Source organism: Tamandua tetradactyla, chromosome 21 (assembly GCF_023851605.1).
Source record: "Tamandua tetradactyla isolate mTamTet1 chromosome 21, mTamTet1.pri, whole genome shotgun sequence".
In the NCBI taxonomy this organism is placed as follows: domain Eukaryota; kingdom Metazoa; phylum Chordata; class Mammalia; order Pilosa; family Myrmecophagidae; genus Tamandua; species Tamandua tetradactyla.
The window spans coordinates 12923463-12942846 of record NC_135347.1 but is presented as its reverse complement, the minus strand read 5'-3'; the positions used below and the strand labels follow the sequence as shown (position 1 = coordinate 12942846).

General features: G+C 38.7%; 1 protein-coding gene across 1 annotated transcript; it reads left to right on the top strand.

The window, feature by feature from the left end:
• Positions 1-5552: 5552 nt before the first annotated feature.
• Positions 5553-16317, top strand: ARL14EPL (ARF like GTPase 14 effector protein like). Its single transcript, XM_077138695.1, has 4 exons — positions 5553-5648; positions 7284-7423; positions 14437-14708; positions 16064-16317. The coding sequence occupies exons 1-3, from the start codon at positions 5553-5555 to the stop codon at positions 14657-14659; spliced, it is 459 nt and encodes a 152-aa protein (XP_076994810.1). The 3' UTR covers positions 14660-14708; positions 16064-16317.
• Positions 16318-19384: the final 3067 nt, after the last annotated feature.

Genomic DNA, 19384 nt, shown 5'->3' with positions numbered 1-19384 from the left:
GGCAAAGGCAGAAAAAAAAATACTTGTTCTCTCTTATGTAAGACACTATCAATCGGCTTACATAAATTCAACAGCTTGCGCTAGGAGCAAACTAAAGATAAGTGTAAATGATTAAAGTATGAGTAATTTGGCCTGCAGTTCCCCTTGATGATTTTTCCCTTAGAATGAGCATGAAGAGAGAGATCAGGATTAGGACCAAGTAACGTTTCCTTAGGTGACCTCGCTTCTAATATATATATATATATATATTTATAATCCCAAGAGATTTATTTTAAGGAATTGACTTTCATGCAATCATGGCAGCCAGCAAGTCCAAACTCCATAAGGCAGGCTGCAAGCTGGAATCTTGGATAAAGGATGCTGAAGTTGAATCAATTCCCCAGGGGAGGTTGGCTGACTGACATGGAGACTGAAATCTATCTTTCTCACTCCGGAAATCCTCGGTTCTGGTTTTAGGCCCTCCAACTGATTAGATGAGGAGACTTTCCCTATTGCTGAGAGCAATCTCCTCTGTTGATTGTAGTTGCAAATAGCCCCAAATGTAATCAACTGGTTATAGATGCCGATCCATCTATGAAATAACCTCGCAGTAACAATCTTTCCAGTGCTTACTTGACCAAACGACTAGACACCATAACCTAGCCAATTTGCCACACGAAATTAACTGCTGCCTGAGGTTAGACAAACCTGGTTTCCAACCCCATGCAGGCTGTAAGTAACTCTGTGATCTAAATGATCTTTCTGGGCCTCTGTCTCCTCATCTGAGAAATAGAGATAATATCTAGCCACAGTGTCATTCTAAGAATTAAATGAAGTAATACATGTAAAATGCTTAGCAAAGTGCTTGGCACATAGTAGGTGCTTAATGATTGGCAGCCATTAGCACAATGGTGACAAGATATTTATTGAGTACTGACTATGTACTGGTTCTAGGCTTGCTGGTGGTAAGGAAAGGTGCAAGACTGCTCTCACAGAGCTCAAGATCTAGTAGAAATAGGAGTTCACATGCAAAAATTGAACTCACACTAGAAGGAAGATGATTGCTGCAATCAACACATATTCCACTGCTGCTCAAGATTCCTGCACATGGTGAACTAAGGAGCTTGTGCCAGAATGTAAATCAATGAACAGCTTCCTTCAGGAAGAAATCTTATTATAAAGAACTATGCCAGCTGAACTCCCGAATGTTCTTAGTGAAGCTTTTGATTTACATTCTGGCCCAAGCCTGTTATCTTTCCTCACACTTGTGGCACACAGTCAGTCCTCCATCCTGGGGCCACAGTTGGACTAGCCCTGCTCTAGGAATCTGTTCTGTATTGAAATTATACTATTGATCTTGAATCCCCAAAAACATTGTAAACAAGTTGACCCTAATTAGAATTGAAACCAGTTTTCTTAAAAACCCAAATATTGGGTGGGCAACGGTGGCGCAGTGGCAGCCAGCCATGCTGGAGACCCAAGTTCGATTCCTGGTGCCTGTCCATGCAAAAAACAAAAACAAAACACCCCAAATATTGTACATATATCGACCACAAATAGGATGTAAAAAAATTGAGAAATTCATGTTTTGTAATAAGTGATAACCTGACATTTGTGTGATGACAGCCGAATGGGCACATCTCATAAAAACCCAGTGCTAAAACCACTTTGGTGAGTGAGGCACTCGCTCCAACTCCTGGCTTCAATGTCTGTGGGTTCACTCTTGCTGCGGAGTTGGGATCAGATCTCCCAACTTGAGTTTGGGATCCTCCACTGAACACCATATTGGACCTGCCTCCCCATCCCGCTTGTTAAAGGTGAAAGCCTGTGCTCAGCAGCTCTGTACCCTGCACCTTTAAATGCGTGGTGTGCCCCTGACCTGGCCCTTGTGTGTTGGCCATATTGTCACCTTATGATTAAGCAAGCAAATAAGTAGTATTGAGCATTGAAACTCAAGTTGCTTGGGATCTGCATTCCAGTGCTAAATTTACTTTCAATTTCTATCTGCTTTTGGTTTTTACAACAACTACATTTATATGACTTCATTTCTCCTGCCACTTGGGGGAACCACTTCTCTTGGTGCTTTCATGGCAAGCTGACATAAAGTTCGGTCAAAATTGAGAGTTAGTTAAACTGATTTCAAACACGTTGCATTTCTATCAAATGCAATAACGAAGAATATTCCACATTGCTTCCCTCCCTACGCTCGGAAAGGAGACTCTTCTCTATCTGAACCTTTGCTGGGAACTGTTGCTTCTCACCATACACATAAGTGAAGGTGGTGGCAGCTGGTTGTCCCTGCTTTTTTGTAGGGTTTCTTAGCCTTTGTGTGCGCGTGTGTGTGTGTGTGTGTGTGTGTCCGCGCGCGCGCGCATGCTATGGACCCGTTCAGCGGACCCTTTCTCAGAATGTTGTTTCCAAATGTGTAAAATAAAGCCCTTTAAGGTTACAAAGGAAACCATTTGATGCTCAACCTAAAAAATTGGTAATCTATTCCAATGCTAGAAAAAATTTTAAAACAATTTGTGATAGTAACACGTATGCTTCATTATCAACGCATTAAATCATAAACCTAGCAGCAGGTCTAAGGACAGCGTCGTTACGAAGTAGCGATGAGCATAAATGACAGAATGATATATCTACTACTCTAAAGGATTATGAAAAATCTGTGTTTTTTAACTGGTAAGAGGCACAGGTACTGCTAACACTGTTGTAGTTTGTTGCTCACGTTATAATACAAAGAAGTGCTAGAATTTCAGAGTTTAGTGAAAACTAATATGTATTCTTTACCTATCTGTATTCAAAGACCCCCTGCATTCTCCAATTAAGTATTCCTGCCTTGTAAAAACCAAGCGGGGGGGAAATGGGGCATTCGGAATCTTTTTATTCCTTTTCTAGGATAGATATCTTAAGACCTTAATAAAATCCAATTACAATTTCTGTACTTGGGGAAATTCTATTATAATTCCCTTTTGCATTATTTGGAATACAAAGGAGCATGTTTACCCCCAATCTATTTGTAGAAACCTACATTTCACAAAGAACTTATTTCATGCAAAAGCTTTGCATAAGATACTCATTTTCCCCAGTGTAGTTCTTGCCTGCAAAGATGATCATCATCTGTTGGTCACACCTATTCCCATGAGAAGGAAAATTTATCACATGAAGAAGCTAGAGGGTTTGGGACTCTATGGAGAGATATTCTTGAGAAAGCTCCAAACAAGTGCCCCAGAGAAAAGAGGATCATTGTGGGCTACAGTGATCAGAGAAGGCTTCTTGAAGAAGCAGAGAGAGAGGTGAAGGAAGGGGGTTAGGTATGAGGTGGGAGGTGGATAAAGGGCAAGTGGTGAATTCAGGTCACTTTGGCCCAAGCGAAGGTCAGCTGGAGAGGAACCTGGACCTTTAGGTTGGAGACGGGCTTTGAAGGACCTTCCCCAAGATGACAGGGGATTCGGATATTATTGGCAGAGCAGAGTCATTGAAGTCTTTCAATAAGAAAGAGATGAATTTCTGATTTAGGCATCCTAGTCTGATGGCTGTGTACTGGGTGAATTGGGTGTGGGTGGAAAATTATGAGGAATATTCTTAGGATAAGACAACAAAACCGGATGGAGAAAATTTACCATCATTCTTTCTCTACCCTTAAGGTTTCCCAGAATTGCCTGAAGACAGGATTCACCGGGAGAGCTTATGAATTCTACAGAATATTAGGATTCTCCCCCACAAATTATGCCCTCAGTAGGTCTGGGATTCAGTAGGGAGTTTGTGATTTTTAAAGCAGTCAGCTCCAGGTGATTTTATCTTCAGGAACATTGGAAAATACTCCACAGGATAGTTAGTTTGGCTGATCGGTGTGAAATTATGTGTAAGGTGTAAGATATTAAACGAACACTAGAATTACTATCACTACTACTACTAACTACCATTCTAAATAGGATAAACTCTTATCAGGTAGAGAAAGGAAAGGACAAATCTATGGCAGGAATATTAGGAAAGAAAATCAATATGACCTACTCACCTAATGTTGGGAATTGGAAAGGGAGATCCAAAAGAATGAGCATTCCAAGGTGTTGCATCTAAATGTGGGCAGAATGAAGATGCATTGATAGAAGTAGACTTTCCAGTTGATAGGGAGGGCTGGTAGTGCCAAATAACACACGCCAATTTGGTAAAGTGTAACTCTAAGTTTCCTTTGGTAGAAACGGTGCCCTGGAGTCAGCATTGGTGGTTGATCAGAGATGGGGAAAGTGGAGGACTGTGGACACCTCCTCTGGAGCGTGGTCCCTTCTGATAGAACACAGATCAGCTCTGGATTGTTCATTTGCAATTAGCAACGAACACTTGTACTGGCTTCTCTAAGTAACATGCACACACACACACACACACAACAGCAGCCTGTTACACTCAAGTACTTGAAGTAAATTACATGCATCTTGGCAATCATTAGCAAGAGTTCCATTTAACACAAGTTGCATTAAAACTTTGTCAAAACACTTGAATGAGGAAGTCAGGGGTTTGAAAGGGAGACTTGGGTCGTTGAACAAGCGATTGCTGAAACCATGGGAATGAGTGATAGTTTCAGAAAGTTACTGGAGCTGTATGACATTAAGGTGTCTTATTTTTTTTTTTCAAGGAGATAAGTGTAAATGGGGAAGACCAGGGGACTGAGAATTCATGGTCCTCTTCAGCCAGAGCAGAGGACCTCCAGTTTTGCCTGCTCCACTCATGAAGCCATGAACTGTGTAAAGAATAAATTCATTTGCAGCTGAGAAAAGTGTCAGAGTGGTCTGGGGGAGTCAGTGGCAAGATTTAAGAGTAAGTGCTAAGGAACAGATGCTGGGAATGCTAATGGAGTTTTCAAGAAGTCTGGCTTTGAAAGAAAGTGAGATGTGAGAAAGAGCAGGGAAGAAGTGTCCAAATAAATAAAGACCACTCAAATAAGAACAAGCAAAGGCTATTTATTTGGAGTGTACTATAGCAAGGGTGTCAGCCACTGTCACTTGAGTCTGGCAGAGAAACACGGGCAGGCAGGCGAGTTGGAGGGCATAGTGGAAAAGGAGAAGGCATCAGGTGTGCCCTGACTGGAGGCTGTAGGCAGGGGCAAGCTGGAAAAGCAGAGCATCTTATGTGATCGCCTAGAGGAACATTTTTCACTTTCTCCTGTTGGTCCTAAATTGAAAGCAGGGACAAAAATTAGAGAAGGTGGAAGTCTTTGACCAAGTCCTGGTTGTTTGTGGCAGATTTGCTGCAAAGACTGTGATTTGGCTTATCCAACTAGTTGCTGCAAAGATTGTGGATCAGAGTTCTATTTTCACATCTGGTCCAGCCATTATCTGTTTGTATATTCAGTTTCTCACAGGATTACATCCCTGGATGGGGGGATGTATATTAATGTGTTTTTTTTTTTTTTTGCTTGTTTGTTTTTTGTTTTTTGTTTTTTGTATGGGCAGGCACCGGGAATCGAACCCTGGTCTCAAGCATGGCAGGTGAGAACTCTATCTGCTGAGCCACTGTGACCCGCTCTATTAATGCATTTTACTTTTTTTTTCCAATTACCTTTCTACTGATCAGAAATGAATGAACAATCAGAAAAAAACAATTCCACTCCAGAGGGACACATGGATCGAAATTCTCCTGAGAAAAGCTGTCAAATTGGACAGAAGCAGCTGGTATGACACACGGATTATATGATTCCATGTTATTTGGGGAGTTCCCAATTCGGGTACCTCAGAACTGCCCTTGAATGTGGGTGAGAAGGTGGGGTCAGCCAGGACTCGCAGGAGGGGGCTGTCCCCTCCCGTGCTTCCTTTTTACTCTGCCACACTAAGCTGGTCTCACGTCACATTTCTCCTCGCTTCCTGTTACACTCCCTGAATTTTGGCCCAGTATTCTGGTTGATAAAATCCTGCCCTCAGATAGAATATTTGTGGAGAATATAGTCAAATGTTTTCGTTGTTGTTGTTTGTTTGTTTTCCACATGTTTTTATTTAACAAATCCTATGTCATCCTTATTATGTATTCATCATGGTTCTAAAACTCTGTATATATTAACTCATTTAATCTTATCAAAACCCTGTGAAGTAGATACTCTTGTTAACTCTATTTTCTAAAATAAGAAACCGAGGCTTTGAGAAGTAGAAATTGTTCAAGGCACATCAACAACAGGTGGAAGGGGCAAGGCTTGAATTCAACTAGGCTGGCACTTCTTAACTATTTGCTATGCTACTGAACACATTAATAGATGTTACAAAGTAATGCTTATTTCATAGGTGTGCTGAACACAAATGTAGAGCTGTTTTACCTATTATGAGTTAGGTTTATGAAACAAGTATATATACACATGCTAAAATGAAGTTTTAAAAAACCAAAACTTTGTACTAACTAGACTATTACCGAACTAAATAAACTGCAGAAAAGCCTATGAGATTCTTTTGCGAATTTATAATATTGAATTGAAATTCGTACACTGGAAGTTTCCCTTGTTCAAGATGTAGAACTTTACATATATGTCAACCTACATTTTATTGGGCTACTCAGATTATTGTCTTCTAAACTCTATCAAAAGAGCATTCCCTGGCCCCGCGATCTATGCACCACACCTTCAAAATAACTTAACAGTATTTAATCGAAGCATCTTTGTTGCTTCTCTCCTGATCATGCTTCATTTGATTTGGAATTACAAAATTCCCCAAATGGAGACTTTCAAAACTCCCCCCTAGCATCCTGGAAGTCATTCTAGCACAATTTTCTTCTCCAACTCTGGTTTTGACTGAGTGAATCCTTCCACTGGCTGTGCTCTGAATCGGAGCTCTGATCGAGTCCTCACTCCCAGAGTGGGGAGCACTTTGGGAACCCATCCAAGGCAATAAAGGGTGTGTAGGACACGGGCGTCTTGGGGTCTCCTTACCTGGGCTTCTTCAGCTAACAGCTGAGGAAGAGCCTGGGTTCCCTTGTACTTATCCACCATGAAATGCTAATTCTGACATCCACCCCTGTCCTCGGGTTTAAGAAGCTGACTAATGTTTTGCAGGTATAAAAGGAATTCTTTTATTCCCCCCTTGATTTTTTAAAATATTTATATCATATGCATTTTCTGCTATGTATTTCTTTATTCTGAAAGAATAATCTAACTTGAGAAAACTTGCATCTTTTGTAGCTTGATCAGCTTAAACATTAAATTCTTGACGTAAAGCATCTATGCTTTCATGCCATTATGGTAAAGCTGACTGAAAGTTCATTGAGTCAATGTAAGGCAGATAAAAGTATCCAGTTCTTACTACTAATGTGTTTTATTTGCTTTACAGCAACAAATAGAGCGGCAGTTAAAATGCCTGGCATTTCAAAACCCGGGGCCACAGGTCGCAGACTTCAATCCTGAAACAAGGCAGCAGAAAAAGAAAGCACGAATGTCAAAGATGAATGAATATTTTTCTGTAAAGTACAAGTAAGATTATAATTTATTATGCATCATCTGTAGTATTATAAAATGCATGAGATCTCCTTGGCAAAGCTAAGTGATTATAGGTTACCTTCTTTTCTTTATTTTTAGAAAATCCGTTATAAATTACAATAGCATCCCATGTGTCTGGAAGTTAGAAAATTTCAAGAGGTAGTCCATAATCCTAAACTAAGAATTAGTTTTTTTCAAAAAAGTCTTCCGAGACCCTTCAACTAGGGTAAAAGCATTAGTTGGAAAGACGATTAAGAGTAGCAAAGATGTATTATTAGAAGAAGATATAAGCATGGGAATGGATTCAGGATATCAAATGGGCATAGAACTATAATTAAATGCAATCATTACTAGCAAATCAGAGATACAAACTACACAAATCAAAAAGGAAAATGCTGATAAATTTGATGATATTGAAATAATAATTATGAATTGAAAATGTATGCATATTAAAAGATACCCTAAGAACAAATAACAAAGTAGGAGAAGATATAAAAGACTAATATCCAAAACATACAAAAAAAAATCCTGCAAGTCAAGAAGAAAAAGATAAATATCTTAATAGAAAAATGAATAGAACAATGAACAGGCATTTTATAGAAGAAAAGGCTAACAGCATTCAGGGTACCAAACCTTGTCAGTATAGTAGGGGAATATGCCAGACTTGCCAGATAATCAAAGAATTTAGCCTGATGATGTCCATGTTGATGAGGCTACAGGCCATAAATTGAGTTTAAAATGACACCCACTATTAAAAACAATTCAAGGGCAGTGCCATGGTGGCTCAGTGGCAGAACTCTCGCGTGCCATGCCAGAGACCCAGGTTTGATTCCCGGAGCCTGCCCATGCCAAAAAAAAAAATCGACATTACCTATATACCATATGTACATATCATCAATATAAAAACATCATTCCTGAGTATGTAGATGCCCTGGAAAAACTCTTACACTTGTGAAACAGGTGTTCAAGAAGGTTTATAGTATCACTGGTTGTAATTGCAAAAAATAAAATAAAATAATAACACACACAAATGTGGCAATAACCCCAAATTCATCAATGAGGGAATAGAGAACTACCTTGTAGTATGTAGATACAGTGGAATATGTACAGAAATGATAGTATTTGAATGTAACTATCCATACCTTCAAATCTCAAAGTACATGTTAAAAGTAAAAGCAAATTACAAAAGAAAAATGCAATATGCTTAGGCATATACATAGGTTACATATGCGGCACAACTACAGGTAAAAAAAGGAAATGATTTTTACAAAACTAAGGTGTGGTTCCTCTCAGATTGGAGGGCAATGAGGTGTGATGGGATGGGACATGAAGACAACTTCAAAGGTATAATTCTGTTATTAAGCTAGACAGTGGGCACATAGAAGTTTGTTTTATTATTCTTAACTGGGCATGTATATTTGGTGCACATTTGTGTACATAATTGAATTTAATAATTTTATAAGAGATTGTATCACACGAGTAGAGAACCATAAACTCTGTGTCAAAGCAGAGGAGTATTTGGGTTAAGACAAAGGGAAAGGAACAGGATTTGTCTTGTGCTCTTGGGTTGGTTCAGGACCACCCACTCCCATTTTTCCCATATATAATAGCTGATTCCGAGCTCTGGCAATCAGAATTTGCCTCTTACCTCTCCTGAAGATGTTAGTTTAAAAGCTTATAGAAACACAAGTAGCTAAAAATCATAACAGTGGCAAGGGTCTAGGATCTTTAAATAATATTTCCTTCCAAAACCAGTTCAAAGAGAGGATGTGAATTAGGGTTTTAATAGATAAAGGAACAAGTCTGTGGTTAAAATTAAAATAAGACATAGTCACAAAAATATTCTTATTTTCTTGATTCTTTGGTCACATCTTGCTTTTCTCAGGGTTACTTCTTACATGCAGAATTTCATGATCTTAAGAAATCATCCATCAGGGCTGAACTCCTTTCTCTTGGTATCAGATAGGCTGGGGCAATATGTTATCTGCTTCCAGTAGAAACTCAAAACAAGATTCCAGTTAGGGTTTACACAGGAATGTCATGTATGAAGAAGGAAATATTATTTAAAGATACTAGACCCTTGCCACTGTTATGATTTTTTAACTACTTGTTTTTCTATAAGCTTTTTAAACTAACACCTTCAGGAGAGGTAAGAGGCAAATTCTGATTGCCAGAGCTGGGAAATGCTATAAAATAGTGGAGAAATTATAAGTTCAGCACAACCAAGACCCAAAAGTAGTCATAATACATTGCAAAACTCTCTTTTTCTGAAGAATTAATATCATTCCTCATCTAAGTACATCACCATGCTTTAATTTAGAATCTAAAGAAACACAAATTGGGGGAAGGGGTCACTTTCTTTTTCTTAATGGTTAATACTTAGGGCTATAATTATAACACTCAATATATAAAAATGCAATTCAGTATATGCTGTTTACAGCATAATTACAGAATTTACAAATTTGAATGAATTTAAAGTACAGTACAGGTGGTATGGACTGATAACGGGACACCCATTTAAAGTTAGATGAATGTCTTCTGACCCTGCCTCACTGTCTCTGTGATTGTGTGTAAAACCTCATTTGGAGCTAGGGCCAAACTTTTAATTTGTGGCTTTTCTTGAATGTGAGACTTAGGCCATGCCACCTTTTTTTTTTTTTTTTTTAATTTTTCTCTTACAATCACAACCTTTTTTTCCTTTTTTTGTGTGAAAAACAACATATATACGAAAAAGCAATAAATTGGTATGGGCTACAATTCCACAATTTTAGGTTTTCACTTCTAGCTGCTCTAAGATACCGGAGACTAAAAGAAACATCAATTTAATCATTCACCAATCATACTCATTTATCAAACCCGACCCTGTCTGTATATACTTTGATCTTTCTCCCACTCTTTAAGGGTATTTGGGCCATGCTTATTCTATTTTTTACATGTTGGAAGGGGCTGTCAATAATATGGGATAGGGGGATGGAACTACTTGACGTTTTGGAGAGGCTGGGCCCTCTGCATTTCAGAACTTATTGGTCCAGGGACCCATCTGGAGGTTGTAGGTTTCTGGAAAGTTATCCTAGTGCATGGAACCTTTGTAGAATCTTATATAATATGGCATAAGGAATTCTTTGGAATTGTCAGGAAAGGTTTTGTTTGGGTTTTGGTAAGTTATGATAGGTAGCAATGTCTAACTGAAGCTTGCATAAGAGTGAGCCCCAGAGTAGCCTCTTGACTCTAGGTGAAACTCTCTCAGTCACTGATACCTTATTTGTTATGCTTCTTTTTCCGCCTTATTTTCAGGATGGCATTGTTGATCCTGTGGTGCCAGGGTCAGACTCATCCCTAGGAGTCATCTCCCACACTGCCAAGGAGACTTTTACCCTAGGTGTTATGCCCTATGAAGGGGGGAGGGCAATGATTTCACTTGCAGTGCTGGGCTTAGAGAGAGAGAGAGAGAGGCCACATCTGAGCAACTAAAGAGGTTCTCAAGAAGTAACTCTTAGGCATGGATATAGGTAGGCTAAGCTTCTCTGCTACACACATAAGCTTCACAAGAGCAAACCTCAAAATTAAGGGCTTGGCCTATTGATTTGGGTGTCCCTAATGTTTGACACAATAGCCGGGATTTCCTCAGTGGTACAGTTTAATAGTTCCATATTTTTTCTCCTATCCCTCAAGAGACTTTGCCAATACTTTTTGATTATATGCTTAATATACTCTGGGATGTATCCAGGCATTATATTAAGCTCTACAGGATTAAAGGCCTTCATTCTTATTCTGGGCTCCCTGTGCTTGCATTGTTCAAATGATCTATCCAGACAGGTTGAGTTAGATCATGTGCCACAAAAAACCTATGTTCTGGACAAAACAAACCTTTCTTCCTTTGGTCTCAAAGAGTAGGTGAGGTTCTAAAATATAGGCAATGCCTTCCTTACCCCTGTTTTCTGAATTACTTTAATCCCAATCTGATCGGCTTCATTCTTATCTCTAAATACCAGGTTATACAGATATAAAGCAGCCTCTCAAAATCCAGAAATAACAATTACTTCTCCAGACTAAATGTAACTGCTATAAGAGCTTACAATCTAGGCCCCAGTTTTCTTATAAATATTTTCTAAATGAGATCACACAACATTTGTTCTTTGATTTCTGGCTTATTTTGCCTCACCAAATGTCTTACAGGTTCATTCACACTGTCGCATGCCTCACAACTTCAATTCTTTTTGTAGGAGTGCAATATTCAATTTTATGTATATTCCATCATTCACCAATCTACTTCTCAATGCATCTTTCAGACTCCTCCATCTGCTGGGCTTTATGTATAATATCCAAAGTCAACAGTCCATCAACACTCTCGATTTTAGATAATTTCATTGTTTCCAAGAGAAAGGTAAACAGAAAATCCAACCCTCCCCCTAACTCTTGTCCCTCCCCCATTATATACCCCTGGTATTGCTGTGGTACTGTTGATGTTTTCCTGTTAAACATAGCTTATAACATGCAATGGCAGTTTTCCCCTGTTACCCCAAATTTATACACTCTTTGTACAAGATTCATATCTTTGCAATAGTTCATGCTAGAACTTATTTATATTTGCAGTTGAATCAGTGGGACACATGGGCCTATACAACCCCTTTCAATCATGTTCACCTTCAATATGGTAATATTCTTACAGACCCATTAGTGAATGCCTTCACTTCTACCCATTCCCTTACAATTAAATTCAACCTCATTAGCTAACAGTTCACCCATCTCTAGCTTCCATGTATCTCTAGGCCCCTATATGCTGTATTATAGCCTCTGTTTTTACCTTTACCATGGTCATAAAACTGGAATCACACAGTATCTATCCTTTTGTAGGACGTCCTTTTCTCTTACTGTTGCATAAGATTCCTTTGTATATATATTTACCACATCTTGTTGTTCCACTCATCTGTTGATGGGTACTTAGATTGTTTCCATCTTTTGGCAATTGTGAATAATGCTGCTATGAATATCACTGTGCAAATGTCTGTTTGTGTCGCTGCTTTCAGCTCTTCTAAATATATACAGAGTAGTGGTATTGCTGGGTCATAGGGCAACTTGATATTTAGTTTTCTGAGGAACCACCAGACTGTCTTCCATAGTGGCTGCACCATTATACATTCCCACCAGCAGTGCGTAAGTGTCCCAATTTCTTCACATCCTCTCCAACATTTGTAGTTTCCTGTTTGTTTAATAGCATCCATTCTTATGGATGTGAGGTGATATCTTATTGTAGTCTTCACTGGTATTTCCCTAATACAGCTAATGAGAATGAGCATCTCTTCGTGTGCTTTTTAGCCATCTGCATTTGCTCTTCAGAAAAATGCCTATTCATATCTTTAGCCCATTTTGTAATTGGGTTGTTTGTTCTTTGGTTGTTGAGTTGTATGATTTCTTTATACATACAGGATAGCCAACCTTTATCTGATGTGTGATTTCCAAATATTTTCACCCATTGAGTTGTCTGTCTCTTCACCTTTTTGGCAGTTTTTTTGAGGCACAAAAGCATTTGATTTTGAGAAGTTTCTGTTTATCTATTTTTTTCTTTTGTTGAATGTGCTTTGGGTATAAAGTTTAGGAAGCTACCTCCTATTACTAGATCTTGAAGATGTTTCTCTACATTTTCTTCTGGGAGCTTTATGGCACTGATTCTAATATTAAGGTGTTTGATCCACTGTGAGTTCATTTTTGTATAGGCTGTAAGGTAAGGGTCCTCGTTCATTCTTTTGGGTATTGATATCCAGTTCTTCCATGCCCATTTATTGAAAAGACTATTTTGTAATAGTTCAGTGGATTTGGGGGGGCTTGTATCTTTCCCATAGTAGATATTAAATCTCCTTGTCTGCTGACGCTTGATTTCCTGGTGGAATTAGTGGTGAGCGTAAACAGAATGGAGGAGCAGGTTCTCGTTCTGCAGATGAAGCACTTCAAGCATAGATACTCATGCTTCAAAACACAATTAAAACACGAGAAGGTATTTCTGCTAAAGTGCGATAAACAGAAGGCAAGTATACCTAATGATCCTTGATCTTTCCATCTGGTTTTCCTTTTTTCTTTTTAGGAAAGGAAAGCACATAGAACAGCTTTACATAACTGAAACCTGTTTGGGGACAAAGGGTGCAGAAGTTCATAATTCACCACACTTGCTTAGGGCCATCCTTTATTTCAACTGGTAGTAATGGACAAAAGCTGTACAGAGAGGTATTTTTTTGCCATTCTAAGCCTTTCAAGCAGCTTGGTCTTGAAGGATTTATTTCAAAATGGTTTGGTTTTCAAAAGGTGGCAGAATTCTTTGGAAAGCCTTTTGCCCCTATACATGCTGTAGGAGGTTGATACAGAATCTGTAGGGACCCAAAGCAAGGCTCTATGTTCTTGTGCCCTCCTCTGGCACAGAATATCTGGTCTTGGGCTTATAGTGCCTGGCTCTGTCATCTTGGCCATCTGATATTTCACTCTACACCAGGTTAAAAACAGAAGAGAAAGGAAGGCAGCAAAGGAGTTTTTTTAAATGGTAATTATGATGTGGTAGCTGATGGTTCTAATGCTTACCTTGAGCCATTAAAAAAAGGAAGTTGTATTCAGTATGGTGCTTTTAAGAAAGAAAAAAGGAGTGCAATTGTTTAGGGCACAATTCCATCAAGATTGGTTATATTCTAAGGAAAAATTGGGGGCATTTGTAGGAGGAAGCTTTAATCAGTTGTTCTTCATCATTTACTTCTGTGAAATATTCAATTCCCTAGCAATGCTGGAGAAATGACGCATTGCTGTCCATGACAAGGCTGGCTGTGTTGGAAATAGTTTGATGGTATTGACCGACTTTTGCATAACGTCCCTGCCACATAATATCCTGAAGTGTTGTGGGGGAATCGCTAGGGTGCTATTCTCTCAGAGTAAAAGGATCCTATTTATGAAGTTTGCTGCGGAATAATTTATTCTCAATGTCAAGGAAAATTGCTCTGTCATGTTAATGTCATTATTTTTCTTTGCAGAGTCATGAAGAAGTACGACAAAAGCGGCAGGCTAATTTGTAACGACGTCGATCTGTGCGATTGCCTAGAGAAGAATTGCCTCGGCTGCTTCTACCCCTGCCCCAAGTGTAATTCCAACAAGTGCGGGCCCGAGTGCCGCTGCAACCGACGGTGGGTTTATGACGCCATTGTCACGGAATCCGGAGAGGTAATCAGCACGCTGCCATTTGAGGTTCCTAATTAGGCACCGAATTAGGTGGGTTTATGACGCCATTGTCACGGAATCCGGAGAGGTAATCAGCACGCTGCCATTTGAGGTTCCTAATTAGGCACCGAATTAGGAATGGACGGATTTCTCCCCCACTTCTTTTAATATGTTTAAGTCGACTTCTTTCTCTTAGGTGAATTTTAGCTCTTGGAGAAAATGCTGGGAAAGGCATTTGAGACATTCTCTCTCATATGCAATGGTCAATAATCCACTTATCTTCTTCTGTATCTTCTCAAATTCCTTAATTTGCCATGGAAGAGGGTGACAGCAGAAAGATCTAGGGTCTCTCATCAGCTCCCCGGTCCTACCCTACCCCCAAATTAAAAATATTTTCCCTCTTTACTGGTATCTGAGAAAATGTGATTTAAAATTTTTTTTTCAAAATTCTGTAACTGAAAGCTTTTCTTAAAGAGAACAAAGACTCAACATCTTACCTGAAGAATCTTACACACCACTAGTTCTATATCAGAATCACCTTTTGGACTACACAAAAGAAAAAACAAAAAAAAAAAGATAACTTTTTGTATTATAGAGCCATTGTCTCATTTTTATAGTTAGCGTTTTATTCACATTGAAATTAAATTTGGTAATATTTTTATTATTTAAAATTTGTATTTTACTTATGCAAATGGGGAATGACTTGAATGTCCTCACTTGTTCATTTTCAGGGTCAGTATTTCAGTATTTTTTAAATAAAATGTGTTTGTTGTATATTTGTTAATTGAGTGTTATAGTTGATAAGCAGCTTGCCTATGACATGATGTGAGCTTTTTCAATTGGGATACATTGTAGAATATTTTGTAGAATGTTGAACTTGGCCTTCTTTGAAAATTTGTATCTTAGGTGTTGTGTAGTCTCAGTCAGCCCTTCTCATGCTTTGGTGTGCATCAGAATCACCTAGAGGACTTGTAAAAACGGATTTTGGGAGGTCTTTGTCCCCAGAGTTACTGATTCATGTGGAGTTTAAGAATCTGCATCTGTAACCAGTTCCCAGGTCATGCTGATCCTGCTGGAATAGGGGCAGGGTACACTTCAAGAACCATTTCCTAGGCTGTATTAGATTAGGAAGTATTTGAACAGATGATTTGATAAATTGTAAAAAAAAAAAAAAATAAAGTAATGAGATCACCTGGATTCTAATGTAAACTGGAAATGTTATAAATGGAGTTTTCAGTGTTTACTTTCCCTCCACAGTCAGATTCGAAAGCACCTATTTCTTCACAGCCTACCCATTCTGGGCAAGATTTCTGATAATTCTGGACCTGGAACAGTATGTTTTTAGGACTGAAGTAAAAAAATGTCCTGAGACTAGCTCTGAGATTTCAGCACTCCTGTACATGTAGCGGGAGAACTTATTTTCTGCTGTGTCGTTTTCCACAGAATTTACAGAGTTTTCCAGATCCAATTCACTTTCATTGACCATTGATTGGGAGCCAAGCCAAACATTGTGCAAAGTGCTTCCAATTCATTACCTTTGGTCATCAAGCTCTGTGAAGAAGCTGTGAAGTCAAATCACCCACATCAGACCCTTAGAAGTGTTCATCAGGAATGTACAGCCCCGAAACAAATGGAAAGGGGTCTTTTTGTTTGTTTCTGTTTTGTTTACCTTTAGAATAAATATTATTCTGTAAATGATTGACTAAATGAAGTTTTGTTGTTTGTCTATTTTATATATTTTTGTATTATGTAGCTGTATATATTTTTATAGCATCAGAGCTGGAAGGAACCTTATAGCTTGTATAAATAGTGAGTTAGTCAACAAATATTAACTGAGAAGCTGCCCTGTGCCAGGCACCGGGCTAGCTGGGGTGGACAGAGCACTAAGCAAAATCCACCCGGCTCTTGTCTTCATGGGGTTTATGGGTCAAAACCAAAGCTTTTCTCTTTTCTTTTATTTTCTTCTTTCCTTTCCTTTTCTGTTCTCTTTTCCTTCTCTTTGTTTAACAAGTGAGGAAACAGTGAGATAAAATGGCTCAGTTAAGGACACAGAGAAGAGTGGAGGACGTAGGTGCTTTGAACCCTAAGCCTAGGTCAGGATTCTTTCCCTGTGATACCAAGTGTTTCGGTTTGGTAAAACTACTGGGATGCAGTATACCAGAAATGGACTGGCTTTTAACACTGGGGAGTTATTAGCTGGTAAATTTATACCTCTAAGGCCATTAAAATGTCCCCATTCAGGCATCAGCAGGATACTACCTTCTCTGAAGACCACTTACTGGCGAGCTTGGGTTCCTGGTCAGATAGCCACGCGCATGGCGCCATCTGCTGGTCCTTCTCTCCTGGCTTTCTTGCCTCCAGCTTCTGGCTTCTCCGTCTGTGGCTTCTCTAGGCGTTTCTCTGTGAGCTTAATTTCCCCTCTTTGCTTCTATATGTGTTTAATCGTCTCATAAAGGACTCCAGTAAGAGGATTTAAGACCTCTTGAGGTCTTAAATGTGGGTCACATCTCAATTGAAATAACCTAATCTTAAGGTTCCTCCTATAATAGATCTGCACCTACAGGAATGAATTAAAAGAACATGCTTCTGGTTCCTCTTGTCATTTAGTCTTAAAACATTAATTAAAATAATCTGGTTTAAAAAGTACATTGGCAAATTATATTGGTAAGTTCTCCAAGTAAAGCAAAAAATAGAATAAAATTACTAAGCAGTCCTCTCATACTACTTTCGCAGAAGCCTAATAAAATATTTAATGAAGTACTTTTTAGAAATCAGAGTATTTCATCTTGCTCTAATGCCCATTTGATAAATTTTAAAAAGCCTCCTGCCCTAAATGATTACCTCAAAAATAAATGTGTGTGAATTTTCAGAAACTATTTTGTAAGTGTCTAATTTTTGTCACAATGTGAGTTTAATTTCAACTAAATTCAAATTAACAAGGAATGCAGCTGTGCTATCTGATTACATTAACCAAGGAAATGGTCTTGTCAGTGTAATAGGATTTTTTTCTTTCTGCTTGACTACCTTTCAATGCTGACATTGTCTCTTGATGAATATGTATAGAAATTTGTAAGGAAGGCTATTTCACAGGTCATTTAAATATAAATGGGTACATGCATTAAGACAAGTCAGCCTATGCCCATTTATGCAAGGATTTCCAACTGGAAGACCATATCACATCAATTTGCATCGTAATTTTGAGTTTTATTTGCAAGAGTTAAAGAATATCTATTCAGTATCTCAGCAATCTTTCTGTATTGTTCCCTGCCCCCAAATACAATATGCTACATCTATTACAGTTCTAGAACTTGAGATGTTAACTTAGAAAGACCATTGAATCTCTTCTTTTAGATATTTATTTGCTTTCCTGGAAAGCTGAACAATGCTGACTTGAATATTTTGGGGTTATTACAGGTCATATAATGCCTTGGCAAGTTTTCATTGCTTCTATGAGCAGGGTCATTGAGGCTGTTCACTGCACAGCTCCAGGTGTCTTTCACATAGATGATAGTGCCAATGCTGCCCCCTAGAGGTGTGCAACAAAATGGCCCTGCAAACAGGAGCCATTTGATGTGTGAATTCCTTGATTAGCATTTATTGACACTTACTGTGTTCTAGGTACTGTGTGTTTTAGATTAGTTCATATTCTTGTATAAAATTATTAGAAGAAAATCCTCAAGTCTTCTTTCTTTCCCTTTTACTTCTTTCATTTTGCTTCATTCTCCAGGGTTTCTATTAAAAGCAGAAGATCATATTAAAGTTATTTAGGACAATGATCCATGTATATGATCTAGCCTAACCAGTTTTCATATGGTTTCTTTCTCCAAATCTACATTTTAATTCTATTTTTAGAATCTTCTCTTTTCATATTCACAGATTCCTTAAAATTCTGCTTCCTCCACAGTAATTTTCTTCACTCTGTGGAAATGACGTACTTGTCATCACTATCCATATCTGATGAGCCACATATTTTTTACTGGTTGAGTCTCACTTCATTTGCAAAATGTTCATTTTCTGTTTATAGCTAATAGTTTTCACAGAATACTTTTTCTTACCATGGCATAGTTGCTGCATAAATTTTTTAATGGTCAGACATAAATTCAGAGAGATCAGAGATTGAGTTTAATTATTTTTTCTTCAATAGTGCATTCAACAGAGCCACTACTTACTAATCACTCATTCACTCATTCATTCATTTTCCAAGCCCCTCTTGTGTGCCAGATGTTTTACTGGGTGCCAAGGACATAAAGGATAAGGAAAACAAAAAACCTCAAACATGTTTTTTGGCCTCGTGGACCTTATAGTGTAGTGTGGGTGAGAGAGAGAGGCAAAAACAGAACTAATCAAGTGCTCACACAAATGAACACAAACAGAATAGTGGCTGATAGCATTTATGGACCACAGGGGAATCTACATCACCAGGTGGCCACCAAAGTCTTTCCTGAGCATGTGATCACAGACCTGGGGTTTGACAGATGAGAAGAGGTTACAGATAGGAAGATGGCGGTGGAGGGGCAGGCATGTTTCCGGCAGAGTAAAGAACATGTTCGATCTGTCTTAGGAAAGGGTAGAGTATGTTCTAGAGAATGAAAAGAGCCAGAGCAGGTAGACAGGAGGGTCTGAGGAGTGACTGGAGAGCACGGGTGGCCATACCATGTCAGACCTTTTAATCACCTTAAAAAATGTGTTCCAGGTCCAAAAGACAATGGGAAACCACTGAACTGCTTTAAGCCAGGGAGGCTGACGCAACCACACTTGCGTATT

Bases quoted from the DNA above. Each gene is read 5' to 3' on its own strand.
- ARL14EPL (XM_077138695.1), top strand. From the start codon at position 5,553: ATGAATGAACAATCAGAAAAAAACAATTCCACTCCAGAGGGACACATG. The intron at 5,649-7,283 runs GTATGACACACG...TTTGCTTTACAG, and splicing joins AAATTGGACAGAAGCAGCTG to CAACAAATAGAGCGGCAGTT. The intron at 7,424-14,436 runs GTAAGATTATAA...TTTTCTTTGCAG, and splicing joins TATTTTTCTGTAAAGTACAA to AGTCATGAAGAAGTACGACA.